The 20,047-nt window shown below is 37.0% G+C and overlaps 1 protein-coding gene across 1 annotated transcript in view; it reads right to left on the bottom strand.

The window, feature by feature from the left end:
* Nucleotides 1–20,047, bottom strand: part of DTWD2 (DTW domain containing 2) — a gene marked incomplete at both ends in the record, with an annotated part of 92,503 nt that overhangs the window by 33,733 nt on the left and 38,723 nt on the right. Inside the window, one exon of the mRNA XM_082013056.1 lies at nucleotides 4,514–4,703. Within this exon, the coding sequence (XP_081869182.1) occupies nucleotides 4,514–4,703 (190 nt within the window). The remainder of the gene's footprint in view (nucleotides 1–4,513; nucleotides 4,704–20,047) is intronic.

Below are 20,047 nucleotides of genomic sequence, written 5' to 3'. Positions count from 1 at the left end.
TTCTGGGCATAGTTTCTCTACACGACTTTCATTGCATTATTTTAGTCATCCTACCACTTCAAAGTCTCTTTGAGTTCCATTTTGCATTAGGAAGGATTTCAAAATTTTAGAAGAATCATTTGTATGTTAAATATTCCATAATTTTTCTGTCCATTATTTTAATAAAGCAAACATTTTAACAGCCTCAGGGATACTAAATTACATTTTACACTCCATCTCAAGGCCTGAAAGAATTTAGGCAGATAAAATGCCAAAATGCAGATATATTTAGCCCACATCCCTTTGACTTTCAGTAAATGCTCAGACCATATGAGCACTTATATAGCTAGGTTCAATTCAGTTAGTACTTAACAGCATTGGCTTAAGCCACTGTTTACCAGGATCATAACCACACACTCCTGTGCTAAGATTGCTACTGAGATTCATATAAAACACACTAGTTTAAACTGATTGCTTCAAAACTATCTCAAGGACATATGCACAATCAGTAAAACAACCCTCTCAAGTGTAATGCAGATATAATTTTAAGACTCAAAGTGTCAACACTTGAAAACGGAATTAAACACTGGAGTCTCTTCAGATTTGAAGGGTGCATCATCTTCAATATTTGACTATTATCTCATCTAGCACAGCAATACTTCTTGTCTTTTCTCCCTGGAGAAGTCTCAGGGGGCCACCTCATCACAGTATTCCAGTATTCAAAGGGCAGCTACAAAGAGGACAGTGGCACTCTCTTCATAAGGAGCCACATGGAGAGGACAAGGGGCAACAGGTACAAGTTGCACTGGGAAGAGTTTCATCTCAATATAAGAGAATTTTTTACAGCAAAACCAATCAATCACTGGAACAACTTCCCCTGGGACATGTTGGAGTCCCCATTACTGGCAGTTTTCATGATATGACCAGACAAACTGATAGATAATCTCATCCAGGCTTCCTTTACCACCAAAGGGTGGAGTGATGGTCTTTCGAGGTCCCTTCCAACCTGGGCCATTCTACAGTTCTACGATTCTGGTCCAGCAAACTTTTGTATGGGGTCCCATGTGAAAGAAAAAAAAACATAGCATAAAGAAATGGTCCCACATGGAGAACTGAAGAAGTTAATTATAAAACGTAAGAAAAAGTCTGAAAGGAAAACAGTAAATTCTGAAATGCATGGCAAGGCCTGAGTATTAGAGACCTGGTAGTTTTCAGAGTCTCCACAGACCTCTGCTCTGAATAATTATCTTTTATGACAGCTAGAATTTCACCCATGGATTCTTTCATTCTTGCCGTAAGCTCAAATCACTCAGATAACGCAAAAAGCCTAACAAAACATTATGTACGTCTGCCAAACACCAGAAAGTTGAAACCATTCAGGTTTTGAAACTAAAAGAATTCTAAGGAATTTATTTTTAGCATTGAGTTCTTCTATAATGACAATGTACAGACCAGATTAATAACTTTACGTCTGTCCTTTCAGACACTTGCTGCAATCAGAAATAGTGAGGCAGAATTTGGATGACTAGTAAGACAGCAGGGTGTATTTTTTTTCATAGATATGTTTCATGTCAGGTGTTTCTGACAGGTACCTCAGGTGATGTTCTAGTTACATCAGTGTGACCAAATTCATTTATTTGTAATACAGAAGATTAAGTAAGAGAAGAACTTAGCCTGAAGTATTATTTATTTTCTGCACCTTATTACTCAATGCTAAAAAAAAGACCAAAGCTGCAAAACAACGGGAATAATTAGTGGCTTTGGCTAATAAAGTTAAAACTACTTTTGCAAGTTCTAAAAGGAACAGACAAGAATGATGATCACTTTTTTCCTTTATCTACCCCTCCCTCCAAGTGAATAGATTAGGAAAAAGTGTCGTCTTCTGCTTCTTCTAACTCGGGAATACACTATGCAATTGAGATTAGCCAGTTTACAGAATTTGTATTTTTTTTACTTTTGCTGGCAAATTTGGTAGGACCTAACTAAAGAGATTACGAATGGAAACACTTTCTCACTTAAAAGCTAGTCATGTATTTGTGGTCAGGTGCCTCAGCATATGACAGATGTTCTGCAGAATTTGAAAGGGATTGCAGTGAAATAAATTCCATAAAATCTACTCATAAAGTTACAATTATAAAATACATTGAAATGAACCCCGTAAGTTCCTAGATGTAAATTCCATCTGTTTCACCATCTTTCTCTGAAGGCCAAAATAATTTGACTAAAACCTAGAGTCTACTCTTCTGTTTCACACCAATATAACCTAATTGCCATACTGTAGTAAGAGCCTAAAAGCAGCTCCCAGATTTGATACAAAACAGATTTCATCCCCTAAAGCAAATGACTTAAAAGACTTACAGTAGCTCTTTTTTTGAGTTAGCAGCATGTTGACTAACAGTACTCTATTTAAACTATTCTAACATGATAGTCATAAGGCTTTGGTTTTTAAGTTTGCATATTGCCACCTCCTGTTCCGTCCTGAAGGGGTAGTCATCTTTTCACTGACCAAAAGGTGATCCAATGTCAAAGAGAATTTTTTCCATTAGTAAAACCATTGGTATTAATATTTTTTCTACAATACACTTTTGATAATGCCCCTGAATGAAAACAGCAGCTTTGTCAACAAATTACACCTGGACAAATAATCTTAGTCATATGGAAATACTCAAGAAATAGAAACAAAATCCTTGTTTATACCACCCAGTGGGCAGTAGTTTTTATATGTGTTGAAAAACTTCCCTCTAAGACACACTATCATAACAATATATGGATAGAAATATCTTACAGGCATCATGCCATCTACAAGAACGCAGGTGATCAGGAGAAAATTCTGCCCCATTTTGATCTGTAGCAAAACCGCACCTATTTGATTTTGGACAGCCAAACCAAGCTAGCTGATGGAAAGAAATATATCAGAACACTTACGTATTTGTGAATTTATGTGAATTTTGTGAATCCAAAAGCCTGCAATCCCAGAAGTTTCAAAAAAGCACAATAAATGTGAAACTGCAAACCAGTTATAAACTAGAGCAAAGACTGGAGTTAAGACAGCTACTTACACAAGCACTGTGTTAATTGTGTTTGACAGTTCAAGAAGGTGCACATCTTTCAAAGCGGCCAGAGGCCTTCCACGCCTCCAGGATCTGTGTGCTCTGACACACCCCAGTTCCCTACCAGTATGACTGTGGGGGACTGGTCAGAAGCAAAACCAAGAATCTCACCATAAGAACCAGCACAAAGAAGAAACCTAAAGCAAAGGCAGCACTAAACTTTAGACAGCAATTTGACTTCCAAACAAATTCAAACTTATGGTATTATAGACAAGTTCCAGCCACAGATGAAATGTAATGGTTTGACCAATTTTTCCATGCTCCATTAACAAGCATATGACAAAACAAAAAGTTACATTTCCTTTCAAAGACTTATAAAGAATCTAACCAGTAACATTTTCCAACTTCCAGATTTACAAGTTGGTTATGAACAATGCAGATACAAAACTACAGTGTATGAAATTAGAGCCTTTCCTAGAATATCTATAATTTGAGCATTTAACTCAAACATACCATTATAATAGATAAAGAAATGCCACCTGGTGTGTTTATATGACATAAAAATAAATTAGTTCCATCTAATAAAAGGAGAAAAACTTACTCAATAACAGCAACTGAGTCACACAAAATTAAGTTTTACCTTCAAAACTTACATTCAAGACTCCTGTGCCAAAACCTTACTCAATTATCCACTAAAAAATTCCTTGAAAAGTAGTGTCATACCATTCACAATGCAGAAACAGGAAACCTATGTTCAGTAATATTATTAACATTGTATTACAATCTAGAGCAGGAACAGTTGTAGTAATTGTATAACCACAGTTTAAGATCTGTTGGCAGTTCAGGTGGGTGAGTGTTGGTGTTCCTAAGGAAAAAAACCAAACCAAACCAAACCAAACAAGAACCCAAACCAACCAAAAAAGCCAACAAAATCCCAAAACTATACATGGCCAATATTTGTTCTACTTAAATGCTAAGAAACACTTGCCAAAAGTCCGAAAGTTTTTTATATGGTGGAGGCCAAATATGCAGGAAAGAGTGTGACACTTTCATAAGAGGCTGCAACATTCTACTTTCAGCTTTCCTATTACTGCAATGAAAAACACTTATGCAGTGGAAAAAAAATATTACTAAATATGTTCTAAAATCTTAGGCAATAGGAAAAATTTTCTACACAAACCAATTTTCAATTTTGCAAAACAATGATTCACCATTATGTTAGATGTTTATACTCAAAACAAATGAAAACAAATTTCAAGCGACAAAGTGAAAACCCCCAATATTTACAGTCATCTTTCTCACAATCTTATAAGTTGTTTTATTTAATTGTTCAAGTTTTTCTTATCTTGTCAGCTGGTTACAGCTGACAAAGAAAAAAGATCTCCATTATTTTCATCCTCACAAAAACACTCCCTTCTGGCTGGTCAGAAAGCAAACATCTATTAGACACACTTAACATTTTTATTTTACATATTATAACTCACCTGTTTGGGAAGCCGGAAAAGAGAATTTTTGTAAAATATATCTTTAGCCTGACTCCATGTTCCATCAATGATGATCATAACAGATGGACTAGAAGACATCACAGCAACTTCTTCCAAATTGATTGCTTCAGCTCCAGGATACAAAATCAGAGTATTGGGATTCCTGCACACAGTTGCTAATTCAGGATACCTTCAAGGCACAGACATACAAAATTACAATAATTATTAAAGGTTTTCACAACAAATACATACTTCCAGACATTCCAAGTTACTAACTCCCATGCATCTTCTCCAAATTTTACTTAAGTTTCAGAAGAGGTCTATCACTCAGCTACTACTTTCTTTTTCCAACACCTGAAAAGTTGTTGGTTCTCCCTCAGCTCCTAAGCGGGGAGGAAAAAACACCCATAAAAGTAATCAATGAGAGCTTGATAAAGCAATATATCTCCGATACTTTAATCATAAATCCCTAAGGCCTATCTGAACTAAAGATGTTTTAGAATTCTTTACCAAAACTTATACGTGTTCTAGCAAAATTTGTTCAAGCACTTGGCACAAAAATATATGATTGTATCATCCCATTTTGAACCTTGTATATATACAGAACATCAGCAATTCGTGGTCCACACCCACAGGACATTTTTGAAAATTTTACCATCTCAATTAATTGTTTTCTTTTTTTAAATTACTACTTCTACAGTAACAGTCCCCAAAGTTGTACATTCTCTTCTTCCTTCCTGTTGGCTTCTACATTTGGCAGTGGTACCAGAGGAATTACTACTGTCTATTAAACATTCATGTAGTGTACACGGAAATTCCTGAAAGTTTTGCAGGACACCACTGTAAGTTAGTTAATAAAAATCTGTGAAAGGCCTGTCATTTAAGTAGTATTGGAAGCCTCGAAAAACACCTAATTAAGTAGGCTGTTAAGGGATAATCTGAGAAAAAGCTGTCCTTGTAACAAAGACTGCATTACTTGTCTTGAATCATTTTCAGCAGTATCTTCATGTAGTCTTCAGAATTGCCTCAGTCAGAAAGCAGGAAGAAATACAAAGCAAGGGGTGACTGTCTGAAGCATGTGACAAAGAATAATAAAACAATTCTGCATAGTACTGCAGCAGTTATAAAAAGTAACTGATGTGGTAGGAGGAGAAGAGCAAAATGCAGTTGAAATAGCATGTGACTGCTTGTGCTCTGAAGTGGAAAGGGAAGCCAGCACAGCTTATCAGAGAAAATAGGGTGTATCAGAATGAGGTTAACAATAGCCAGCACACAAAGTGGGCTCACAATATCAAGAACCATGAGGTACCAGAGCACAGACATAGACACAGGCAGGATGTAGATACATAAGTTCACACAGAGAAATTCCTAGTGGCACTGTGACCCCACAGCTTTTAAGTCCCAGGAGTTGGGCACCTGCACCACTCCTCCAAAAATGAAGCAAGAATCTCCTTTGGGGGGCAGGAGGCAACGGAAAAAAGGTTAAGGAAAAAAGAAATGGTTAATAATGGGTTTTGAGTTGATTATACTAGGTGTGCTTCAAATTTGTGCACCGCATTATCACTCTCTGGGGATGTATGTGAAAATACAATTATATGAGTGTTAGGTTCAGGCAGAATGTCTTGCAGTGCCCAAGACATTGAGATCCTGAGCTTAAGACTTATACAGGAACATATGGGAAATACCTGAAATGAAAGAGGAACTGAATTAAGTGTACCAATTAGCCCAGAGCTAATTGGTCATTCTCACCCCCCCAAGCAAACAGTCCAGACTGATTCAACACCATGTGGTTCATTACTGTCAACATTATTTACTAAAAAAGTATAATGATCTTTCCTTCCAAAATAGACAGTAAAAGAAGTTGAAATAGAGACAGGAAATCTGTAAGATAAGTCCATGGCAAATAGAAATACATGGAAATTTCTCTGCCCACTATTTTTTTAAACCTTACTTGCATTGTGGCAATTTGGTATCACTTTAGTTTAACCAAGAATCATGCTACAAAAAATCAAAAGCAAGGGGGTATCTCACTACAGTCTACCTATCACTGAAGTTTTAAATCTAGAAAATAGGTCATTATTTTCAGATGTTTGTCTTGAGAATCCAACTCCTCAAAGAGCAAATTATCCTAATTCTGGGATAGCAGAGCTTTCAAATCATTACTATCTCTTATATGATTAAAAAAAAACCCCAATAAAATAATAAATTCTCAAAACTAATCCAAAACCATAATGATTATGAAGCACTACAAGTTTGTATTATGAACACTACAACTGAAGCCTTAGTCTTCAAAATATGGTTCAATGATTCACATTGAATATTCATATTTTTCATCATATGAAAACCAAAACAATGGTTTTCAATGCATGCTCATCCAACAACGCCAGTCATTTCAGTTCACAACAGTTTACATGCAAAAGCAAAGGCAGTGGGGTGGTTCAAACAAATTGTGTAAATTTGTACCACAAATTTAACCTGGGATATGAGGGCTGATTATGCATAAACTGCCATAAGAACTCAAAACATTTTACAGAATAGTTGGAGTTGCTACTATCTTCAAAGAGTTTGCTATCCACAGACTTAATCCTAGAGTGACACTGAGCACATGCAGAGAGCTATTTAGTACTCTTTGCTTTTGTAGGAACAGGTTGTCAGAAATACATGCTGCACAACACCTTTTAGGTTATGGTTCACACTGACAGTCACAGTCCACTTTAGTAGCTTTCCTAAAACATGTCATCCATTCATAAAACACATTTGTTCTTCCTTCCTTAGAACAGTACAGGAGGAATGAGCTAAACATAAACACAGAATGATTTGCTTAGAAAGGGATATAGATCGTATAAAACAAGTTCAAAAAAAATTTTGTATGTATTTCTATACAGGTATATCTTGTATTTAATCACACACTACTTCTGAAATATTGCTATAGGGCTATAGGATTTTCTCTACAAGAGTCAGATGTTTTTAAAGGAAACTTACAGGAAACAATCGTGAAAAATTAGCCATTTCACTATAATGCTGAAATAGAGCTGTTGCCCACCGAGGTCTTTTGAAAATCTGATCCACACCCTACAGTACTACTTTTTTTTCCATATAAGCTTTCGCTTCTATGCTTGAGCTTACTACAACATATAAGCAAAAGGATTAGGACATTTCATCTTCACAGAGCTTTACTTTTAAAAGTAAGTGCATGTAATCTTACTAGAAAATAAAACATTCAAACAACTGTAATATCATTTTTTTAATACCAATAATTTATTTCATTGTTTAAGTACAAGAGTGATTTGAGACAAACAGTATGGCTTATTAAAAATAAAGGAGACAATTTCAGTAAGGCTTATGTTTGTATTCATGATGATTCATGAAATATTAAAGGATATATGCCATCTTTGAAACTCCTCAGAGTCACAGCAGAAGCTCCTTGCTTAGCGCTGGGTCACCCAGGAAAATGTATTTTTGCTTTTTATCCCTGTCTGAATTTCCCCTGCTAAACAAGGGTGGAGTCAAAAACTCAGTACCAGGTCAGTTGGCAGTCAAGACTGCCTTGTTTAGAATGACTAGACAGAAATTTGAGGCCACACATTCTATCACTGCACTGGGAAGCAGATAAGCAACTTCTTAGGAAGAAACATGTCTGATCCCAAGTCCTCCAAACTGCTAAAAGCTGAGAGAGGAATTGGGTAAGTCTCACCAGGCTTGCAGCCATTCTTCTGTGAGCTCTTTATCCTTTGGGGTGTTTTTTATTTGTTTCTTTTAAATTCAACCTGCTTTTATTTAAATTCAGGAACACAATTCTGTAGTCCAGCTAGACTTGTATATGTGGGGAAATTAAACCCAACAGAAACACAGAGGTAAGTTAGGAGCAGAAGGCTGAGTTAGGATAAGCACAAGGACAAGCTAGGAGCACAAGCACAAGCAGTCACACCAGAATAAGCCAGTCCACCCTACCAAAGGAACAGCTGATTATGATGATGGAAGAATTTCACACAGCAGCTGCCCACAGTCAGAAATGTGGTTCTTCTTGCTCTTCTTGCCATCTTGTGACATACAGTAGTACAGAGTTTCACAGCATTTCTAACTTTGAACATGGCAAGATACAACATGTCTGTCATCAAGACACGTAGCTTTGGTAGTGGAGATGCAGAATGAGGCGGGGGATGTACTGGGGGCAGCAGTTGCTGTAGACAACTGCATGTAGCTGGACTGCATGCCTCACAACAAAGCTTTGTTTTTTAAATGTCTCTGCAAATGAGTTTTCCTGCTCATTTATGACAATGTGGATTCAGGAACAATTCAATGAAAGAAGTTCCTCCTTTAATTGTATCTCTGCTCACCAATGTTCAGAACATTGACATTTCCTTGCCATCTTCGAAATCGTAACCTCATCTGCAAATGCTTGAAAGTGACTATGGCCCAATTCCAGCAGATATATGAAAGAAACTGTCAAGGCTGGGCATGGTAAAAGGGGCACAGCAGTAAGCCCAAGTGGCTGAACTCGGATGGGAAGAGGGTGAGGAGCAGTGTGGTTGCTAGTCAGTGTTGGAGACTACTTTAAGTTACATCTTATTCCACATCATAGCCCTAGATGTTTACATAGTGCTTTTGTAAAAGCCTTTCTTAGTGCGAAGCACAACTAACTTCAGAGGGTTAATGGTGACTTTAATTTTACCTTCCATTTCAGTCAGAACAAACATGCTGATGGCAGACTCTTTGAAGCCACCAAATTTCAAGAGGAGACTGAGAAGTTGAATTTCTAAGCAACAATTACTTTTCTTCCTACAGGTCAGAGGTTGACTTTTAAAGAATTCACAACCCTGTGTCAGTCAGGCCAAAAAAGATAACGTTGCTACGTATGAAAAAAATGTCTTGAACAGTCTGTTCTTCCTTGTCCTTTCTCAAAGACGCTGAAGAAGAATGGCATAAACTTCTAACTGAGTGACAATGAGAACTTACTTCTCAATTTAGGTACTGTACTTTAGTGTATCACCAGACTTAATAGGCTTTAGAACTGCTTTGTTTTGCATGCTACTTCATAAGCAACTTTTCTCATTAAAGAAGTGGACCAGATAAATAATTTCAAATACAAAATTGTTCTATGTCAACTTAATAGCCATGAAGACAATCAATTAAGCAAATTCTTCATTTATTTCAGGGCACACATATTCATGCACTATTAACAGCAGCTACCAAAGGCTTCCTGTACATTTGTTATGATTAGGACTTCAAAGACATGAATCTCAATCCTTAACAAAAAAATCTCAATAGAATATATGAATCAGTGAACCTCTGATGAAGTTATGAATATACACAATTTGCTCATACATAACTAACGAGGAAAAAAGATGTGCAGGTCTGTAACATTCCACTCTAGCCAAGGCAATCATTTAACTGAGTTCTTAATTGTCATCGGAGGGAACAGCAGGAGAAAGAATACAGCTTCATTTTTCCTTTCAGAAATATTACAACAGTAACAGTTTATAACAGTTTTTAGTTGATGTTACCTGAAAGGGCCTGATAATGAACATGGCTTGGTTGCCTGGAAGGCATGACTTAGGTTTGTGAATTACTGTACAGTGAGTATTAAATTACATTTTTGTAATTATATTGCTTAAGTGATAGAAGTCACACTTGGTGCTAACTAAAGGGACTTTAAATTCATATGTGTTGGACATCAATTGAAAAAGAGCTTGCTTCAAAAATACACTCAGGTAAAACAAGGTGTTAACTTGCTCTGAAGGCTGCAAGGCAGAGCAAGATCTAGTCTCTTCTCTGGGGGTCTCTAGGTAATGACTAAGGAGGAAAAGAATAAAGTGGAGGCATATGAAGGATCAGATGGCTTGGAATTTTCTTTTCTAACCATTTCTAGGTTGCCAAAAACTAGCAGAGACTCTCCAACAAGCTTTCCAAAGAAAGACCACACAATTTTAAAAACCGAAGCTGTTCACAGAATTGGTGGGCAATACTTAAAATAAGTATTAAAGGACTGCCCCCCCCAAAGTTACTACTTCCACAGAATAAAGAAATACAAATTAAGGGGACAAAATACAAAGGCTGAAAAAGAAACACAATGAGAACTTTTGCCAAATCCTGAACACTTCACTGATGCGATAAGCCATATGAAACATAAGAAGTATAAGCAAACTTGAATATACATACAACAGAAACTCACTAAGATAAGGATGTATGAAAGTATAGCACAAGTCTAAGTGAGTAGCATGAAAACTACATAAAAAATAAGCACATTAATTAGAACAAGAGGGAAAAAAACCATGAACCACCACACTGGTCTGCAATCCAGAGGAAAAATTAGTAATAAATAAAATTAGGAATAAATAAAACCTTAAAAATTGAATTTCACAGTTGATCTTTTCAATGGAATAATATTGGCAACACAACCAGTGTCAACAAACAAGTCAGCTCTTACATTAGAATATAGGCCACCTAAAACATACCTCTGCTGGAGTTAAAATGCAGTCCTTTTTTAAACAAAAAATAAAATAAAATAAATGCAAAAACACAAACTTAATGTTGTGAACTAGCTGGAGGAGGTCTACTGACAAGAACAGCAAGAGCGACAAAAGTCTTCACAGAGAAACTGAATGAATTGAAGTTGTAAGTTTTACAGAAAAGAAGGCCAAAGGGAAACCTAGTTAATAGTCTCCAAAACCACAAGAGGAAGGAAATAACTTATTCTCCATGTCCACAGAGGACAAGAAAAGAAATAATAACTGCAGCAATAAAGATTCAAACTGAACAGGGACAAAACCTCACAAGCTTTCTAATAGTAATAAGTTCACATGTTAAAACAGACCCACTGAGAATTGTGCAGACTGCATACTATGCCTACATGCAGCTGATCTCACTTTCACAGGAGAGTAACAGTGGCGTCTTGAGCATCTTTCTACCCCTACTTCTCCAACTGTACTAGTATATATTTATGTAATGATTATCAAATGCCAACACTGGTCTTTAGTTGATCTTATTCTTAAACATAATGATATCAAAGTAATGCAACTAACCTGAAGGAATATCCTCTGTACAAACATGATGATGTTTCCAGTGTTCTCACACATGCACTTAATAACACGTGATTTTCCTATGAACATTCATTCCTAGCGCAGTACCCGCTGTATTTCTATATATTACTAGATTTCATTAGCAGTTTGTGGACTTTAGAAAATGCTGGAATACCCAATAAAACCAACTTCTATCATTTACAGTTGCAGTATTCCACTTCAATCCAGGTAACATTTTAATACAATAATTAAGATCAATTGGAAGATAATCACCTTCTCTTTCCATAAATGTATTCCATAAATACATCAATATAAAACTTCTTGTCTGTTACTCATCTTCCATGACTGTCAGCTAAAGTAAAGCTCAAAAAGATGATGCAATTTAAAAGATGTTTTCAAGTGCAACTATGGTCCTGAAATCTGTAAGAGAAATACTTGCAATACTTGCTTCTCATACAAACCACTGTTCAGCCTTAGTTTTGGTATGCAGCAGGTATTGCAGGCCTATATAATCCATTTAGTTTGACAACAATCTCCACTAAGCAGAACTATTCAGATCTTTCATTCGTGCCTGAATTGTATCCAACCACTTTGTCATAGCAGATTTATATGTTCTCATGATTGTACTTAAGACAAGTAGCATTTCATTATTTCTGGGATGCATGCTCTTGAGATGTGTAATTTAAACACTATCTTATCTCATTATCATACAGTTTTTGTATCATAAACATTTTTATTACACATCTATACTCAGTTTCTCTCAAACTCCCTAAGTGGTTTTAATTCAACAAGAACCTACTAAACTTTGCCAGTACGAAAGGCAAGTGTTCCAATTTTTAAAATCCAACATTGCCATTTAGCAGCAAACAGTACTAATATTATGGAACAGCTGCTAATTTATTACCTGTGGAAAACCATCAGGTTAATGGAAATTTTTCAGGTTTTCTCATCATTTTTACTATTTCACCTTGGTCATAAGCAGGTGCCTTTGCCTCTCTCAATACTCCCGCACTGGAAGTTTGTAGGAATACTGATCCCCATAATTCCCTTAAGGCAATAAAATGAATAAAAATAAAGGCAACAGCCCTCTCATCATTTCCACACTCAGAAATAGTCCCTTAGGATCAGGACTGAAGCATAAGAGACACCAAGCAAGAGAAAAAAATGCGTTTTCGTATTAGATACTCTATTCGTATTAGATACTCTACTTTTTTTGTAGACAAATGACATTTAGTTTGTAATAGAATCTGGATTTTTTTCCCCCTTCCCTTTTAAACAGATCAATTGTATAAACAAATAATCTTTGGTCAAAAGATCAAATAATGAAAAATATTTTTAAAAGTTTGGAAACCTGTAATTTTACAACTGAATATTTTACCACTTATTAGGGAAAAAGGTCATAAATACAGTTTATTAAATAACTGCTTTTAACCTATGAAAACCCGTATATAAAATACTTCGTTAGCAAAAACTAAGTTCCCCAGTGAAAAAACATCATTTCCAATGCCTCCAAATAACATTAGCTTTTACGTGTAAATAGAACAGAGTTGAATTTGTCTGTACCAGGATGCTAGTACATGACACCAAGTTTCTTACTACTTTCACAAGTGGAACTGGCCTGCAACATTTAATGAACTAGAATAAAAAGGAATAATGAGTAATAATGGCTTGTTTTTATTGTGTCTTCTATTATTCCAATTTCAATTTACTTCTCCTTTCTCATGTACTATGCTTAAATTAAAACAAAAATAGAACACAAGCTAGTAATAAAAGGAAAACTACTTCCTGTCTGTACTATTAGAGTACTAACAGGTTTTTCTAGAAAAATGGTTTTCAACCAATCTCAATATTTAAAAACATGACTCTTCTAACTAATATGCCAACAGTAATATTTGGTTAACATGGGCAGATTAGTTTTGAAAATGAATGCAATGGCAGCCAAATCTACATTCCTGTCAAGAAATGAAAAGCAGAGCCATTATCTTGACAAGTTTTTGCTTCGGTACTGAGGTCCACTAACAATTCCCTCAAATATTTAGTAACTTCCTCAGATAAAAGAGTTTATTGTAAACCTCTCCCCTCCACCACCAGAAAATAAAAAAAACCCCACCAAAACCCCAAAACCAACAGCTCAACAACAGATTCTTATGCACTAAAACACACGTCTCCACAGTCTACTAAAGGACATTTTTTTCCTTTACACTGCATTCTGTACACTCTTCGTATCTACTGCTCATATAACGTAAAACTTGCCAAAAACATTTTATGGCTTATCGTCATCATGGAAAGAAGCAAGAAAACCAATATACAGTTTTGTTTACAAAGAAAATTCTTTTTTTTCTACAGAAGAGCAGCAGCAATCATTTGGTTAAGTTTTACCCAGCTTCTCTAAGCAATTAACTGCAGAGAAACACAGCAGTATTTAGCAATACCTAGAAGCCATAATCATAGGCTAAACTACTTCTCCTCTATATAACAAATACACCCAGAGTAAGACGTCTAATCCTCTCAAGCCAGATGTAGAACTCTTACAGAAAGGTGGCCTGAGTAACAGCATTAATTCTAACAGACTTTTATAGATCTTTTACTGAGTCTTAAGATGCCTTTTATGTAACACAAGCTAGCCACCCATTAACATTTCTGAACACCTTAAAACCTTGATTTCAATAACAAGATTGTTTATTCCCCACTGCAAAGTCTGTAAAACTTCAATTAAACTTTTTTTTTGTTATATCTGTATTAATTAATTGTACCTTGTTTGCTATAATTTAGGAAGTTAACCACATACATTCTAGAAGTCAGTACTTCTTCAAAGTGCTTGTTTCGGAGAGAAGGGGGACAAAATTGAAATAGAAGCTAGGAAACTTCTGAAGAATTCTTAAAGCGTCACTGCCAGAGACAAAATAATCTTCCACTCCTTCTAGTAGAGAAAAAATTCTCCAAACATACCCTAAACCCAAGCAGGAGCAGGGGAGGGGAAGGAATTTCTGAAGCTACAGTCCCAGAATAGTAGGAGAAGGTCATACCATACCTTAATTCTAGCTCAAGGTAAAATGAGAAAACAATACAAAGACTTGTACAGAGAAAAGACTTCAAAACAAAATTTCTAAAGACAAAAAATATTCAAGCAAATTAGAAACTTAAGCCCAAGAAATAAAGCATGCATTTTAAAAGGCAGCAGCAATTAGTATATCTAGAAATGCCACATCCCTTCAGAATAAGTGATATCCATTACTGTTTCTCTAAAAAAGTTGCAAGTTTTGCTTCAAGAAAGTAATGCACCCATTTCTCACCCGTAATGCGCTAATGCAATTAATTTCACTATTAATAGGAAGTATTCACAGCAAATGACTTTGTAGTGAAACAAAGAGAATAAATTACTAATGCCAAATAACTTCTGCCTTTCACTCAATGTGGAAAAAAAAAAATCTCAGTGCAAATTTTGGCACTAATTCACTAAGATATTGCTGAAATAAGCCCAGAGGCATCATGCTGCTAAGGCCAAATCCATTATTGTTACACAGCTGGTGAACCTCAGCCACTCATCACTACGTTCACTTGCAGAGCTCTCTCCCTGCACGAAGCAATAGTATGCATTTGAAAACAAAAAGCCCATAATATCAAATCTTACTCTTCCACTACTGTGAAGTATAATGTTTAAGAACAGAAACATTAGGAGAAGGATCATATGCTGTGTTGGGTTCATATGGCAAGGTTTTGGTAGAGTGTGAGCTGCAGGTGTGTTCCCTGAGGATATGCCCTGTAATGAGCTGCAGCCTGTGGAAAGCACCCTTGCTGGAGTAGGGGAAAAGAGTGAGGAGGAAGGAGTGGCAGAGAGGAACTTCTCTGGACCAACTGCAAAGCTGAAGGCTGCAATATTCAAAGAAAAAATAGCCAGATAAAATGTTATCCGAAATTATATTAAGGAATATGAGGTTTTATATGGTAAAGTACAGTTTCAGATGTAAATGAGCACATGTTCAGTTAGTCAGCGTTTGTTACTTTCATACACAGAACCAACAAAAGCTGTGACAGGCTGATCTCTGACTGCATCTACTCATTGTTTTTGATTGAGATAAGGAGCAAAAAGGCATAAATTTAGTTTAACAAACATAATGACACTGCAGTACAGGAAAAAAACTTACAACAAAGTTACGTGAATAAAGAACTGTATCTTGTAAATAGTTTTAAGTTATTTGTGAAGTGGTAAGACTCGATTAGTTTATATTTGATACAGTAAGAATATTTTTATTGTGAACAAGCACTAGAAAAGTGCCATACCTACAGTATGTAATTACCACAAACAGCTTTATAGAATTAACAGAGTAAGTTGCATTTGATTACTGGAAAATTGGTTGATGTTACAAATTTTCCCAAGTGCCCCAATTAACTTCTGATTTGAACTACTGAACTGTAGCAGAGTTGACAACTATACTGTACAGAATGCACTGGAGATTTGTATTGCTCTCTAAAATCAGGCTACACAAGTAAACTTGTAATCGCCTCCTCACTGTCCTAAACAGAGTGGTGGATGCAGAGATATTTGTATCTTTTTTCCTGTTAGCGATCATTCATTAGAGTTTGTAATTTTATCACAGTGCACAGAATTAGTAACCTACAGAAGTATGAATATTTGTAAAGAGAAAAGGTTTGAGAAAAGCATATTCTCAGGGGGAGAAGGGGGGCAGGGTGGGAAATAGAAAAAAGGCAAAACTGCCTCTCCCAAACTGTCACAAAGTATAAAATGAAACTCAAAAGCTGTTTCTATAACTATGATATAAAATTAAAATAATTTAAATTTTTACTTATTAAACACTAGATACAGTTGCTATCTCTGATCAATACATGCCAGAAATTCCTGTGGGGCGCATCAAACATGATTCAAAATTATTGAACTGAGCACATTATTCAAAAACAATTGCCCGCAAAAAGTGTATTAGTAGCCTAAAAAGAACATGAATTCCCTAAGTTATATTTGTTAATGAATATGAGACTATAGTTGTTTTTCCTCTAATATTTTCCATAGTGAATAGCAAACTTACCGCTCAGAGAATGTACTGCAATTGTTAGATATGGTCCTATGAACAATGCTAGAAAAGACATTAGCACACTTTTTTTCCTCCACCATTCCCCTTTGTTGAAGTATCATCTCTTCACAGATGATAAATCTATAAATCTATCTATAAAATCTTTATAGATGATACATCCTTCAAATGTAAATGCTTCTGTAACTGTAGTTTCAGAAAACCATACTGCACACTGTATGTCCAGCTACATAAACTACACCTTAACTCTGTATTCAGGAAATAATTACCTAGACAAATTGACACAACAGATGCCCTAGCTATCCCTCTGTCCTCACTGACTCTTGTTAATTTTTTAATTGCCCTTGCTCACTGTATCACCTGTACTAACAATAACATTCCATTTTCAGTGCAGGGCTTGAAATTTATATCATATAAAGTAAACTTATTGTTGAATATATTTCACTGGGCAGACTTTTGGATTTGATCTTCCTTTCAAGCGTGCCAGTATCTTGACCTGGGCATCTTGGTTCCCCTTTATCGCCTTAATCATTGCTACCATGCAATCTTCATAATCCACGGGGAGTTCAGGAAACTTTCTTTCCTGGAGAACTCTCAGTACAAACATAACACACAAGAAACAGGCTCTGCCAAAAGGGGTTACATACACTTAAGCTTACTGACAGCAATGTCCAAAGTCAGAACTTTGGGATCTAGATGAAACATTTAATGCATAAGCTAGACCTGTCTTATAGGGCACTTAAGAAAAAGGTCAGTGAAATACTTTCCAAGTATCACCGTTTGAATACAATTAACTATTCAATAGTTCTATGTAAAAGCACAAATTTAGCTGGTGTAGTAGAAGGAGGAAGAAAAGATAGACATTCAGTGTTCCCATGCCAACATGATCATAACCAAATCTGATTCAGGCTGTCTGTTCCTGTGTATGTGATCACACATTAATGTGCTTAGAAAGCCTCAAATGTGTGATACTAAAAATACTAACCACTACATTAGCATAACAAATACATACATAATACTACAACTGCATATGCAAGTTGCTGGTACAAATTCTAATGCATTAATTTGCATTATTGAAGCATTGAAGACCCTTACTTTTTGAGACCAGACATCAGTTCACTGAGAATTGTAAAAACAAAACAAAAGGTATCTAGTCTGTACCAAGTAATTAACAAACCAGATGTAAAACAGAGTAAGTAAAGGAATTAGAAACCTATAATAAGATTAATGGGGAACACAAACCTCAAGTATTTTCACGATATTGGGAGCCTGACTTACAATTCTGCATGCACGTATTAAATTTTATGGCAAATTGAGTTTTTTGGACAGGTAAAAAGGAAGGAATGATAATATGTGAGAGAAACAGCTCTGCAGACACCAGGGCCAGTGAAGAAGGAGGGGCAGGAGGTGCTCCAGGTGCCGGAGCAGAGACTCCCCTGCAGCCCCTGGGGAAGCCCACGGGGAGGCCGGCTGTGCCCCTGCGGCCATGGAGCTCCACGGGGGAGCAGATCTGTACCCGAACCCGGGGAGGGCCCCACGCCGGAGCAGGGGGATGCCCAAAGGAGGCCGTGACCCTGTGGGCAGCCCGCGCTGGGGCTGGCTCCTGGCAGGGCCTGTGGCCCCGTGGGGAGAGAGAGGAGCCCCGGCTGGAGCAGGTTTGCTGGCAGGACTTGTGACCCCGTGGGGGACCCAGGCTGGAGCAGTTCATGAAGAACTGCAGCCTGGGGGAAGGACTCACATTGGAGAAGTTGGTGGAGGACTGTCTCCCGTGGGAGGGACCCACGCTGGAGCAGGGGAAGAGCATGAGGAGTCTTCCTCCTGAAGAGGAAGGAGCAGCAGAGGTAATGTGTGATGAACTGACCACAACCCCCATCCTGCTGTGCCACTCCAGGGGGAAGGATGTAGAAAAAATTGGGAGTGAAGTTAAGCCTGGGGAGAAGAGAGTGGTGGGGGGAAAGTGTTTTAAAATTTAGTTTTTATTTCTCATTACCCTACTCTGATTTGATTAGCAATAAACTAAATCCATTTCCCCAAGTTGAGTCTGGTTTTACTCATAGTGATAATTGCTGAATGACCTCTCTCTGCCCTTATCTTGACCCACAAGCTTTTTGTTATATTTCTTTCCCCATCCAGCTGAGGCGGGGAGTGATAGAGCAGCTTTGGTGGGCACCTAGTGTCCAGCCAGGGTCAACCCACCACAGGTAACAAACTTGCCTTCCCCTTCCAGACAGGAGCACTGAAGACTGAAAGAACTATCCAGCTCAGATGGTATGTTCATTCTCACCTGAAAGGTGACCTCTTCCATCAGCTACAGATGAACAACTGTCAGTTTGCTGGTTGGTATGCCACTACCAGAGCCGTTGTGATGGAGACTTCAAAAAAAATCAGCTGCTGTGTATGGCTGGATTCACTCAAATCAATAATGACAATTATTTATGCTCCCAAAGGCTACCTTGAAGTGTTCTAAGTTTTCAGAGATATTTTCAGAGCTCTTGACAAGAGCTTCTGGATCCTATGATAATACAAATACAGCCACTACCATTCTATCCTGATAATTTACAAATGTATGGGCAACCATCAAGGACATCACTTTCCCAGGTCTGCTGCATGGTAGGGCTTCTATATGTATGCAGAAAAGAATGTGTGTACCACATTACCCCTTCCATCTGCAGGCACTGTTCACATGCAAGATTAGTGCCTTGTGCTGAAATCATGCAAGCACAGATTTAGAGTTATACTGTTCTATTCCCTTCCAACTTCCGCACTTCTGGCGGAAGCTGCAAAGGAAGTACATAGTATCACACAACTTCAAAAAAAGCAAAGGCATGGCCTTAATGTGCTTCAAAACAATGATACTAATAAAAAGTATCAGCACGCACTCTTTAATAATTTTTTTTCTTCAAACTAAGACAGAAGTCTTCCCCCAACATGGATCAAGGTTAAGTTGCTTGTAGAGCAGCTACCAAATTGCTTACAGACAACGTGGCTTTTAAGAAAAACAGAAATAAAAACAAACACTGTTTAGTATAATATGTCATAAAACATGCACTGAACCACTGAAATTTATGACGTTTTAGAAGTCCCATTAGCAGAGATTTTCACCCTAACAGGGGGCAGGCACCAGTACAGCTCTCCCAATTCACAGCAAACACAGATGTTTCTAGCCCTGTCTGCAGATGCCCGTTCCTAGAACACGGCACAACAGAAGGAACGTAAGTCATTCCAGGTGATTAATGTGAGCTCTCTGACCATATCTACCCAGTTTATGGTCTGCAAGGGTGCTAGAAGTCCAAAATAACACTGATAATGATCCTCTAACCAGCTATTCCAAGTACCAAGTGCTAGTGACAAATAAGGAATATGGATTAAAACATTGGCAGAATGTATATATAGCTAAGGAAAAAAAAAAAAAACATGTAGAAGTAACACATTGCAAAGCTGTAAAGTAACTTTTCCCCCCTTCTCATCCT

The sequence above is a fragment of the Phaethon aethereus genome (genome assembly GCF_964289735.1).
Source record: "Phaethon aethereus genome assembly, chromosome: Z".
Taxonomy (NCBI): domain Eukaryota; kingdom Metazoa; phylum Chordata; class Aves; order Phaethontiformes; family Phaethontidae; genus Phaethon; species Phaethon aethereus.
This window is presented reverse-complemented; position numbering and strand designations above follow the sequence as displayed.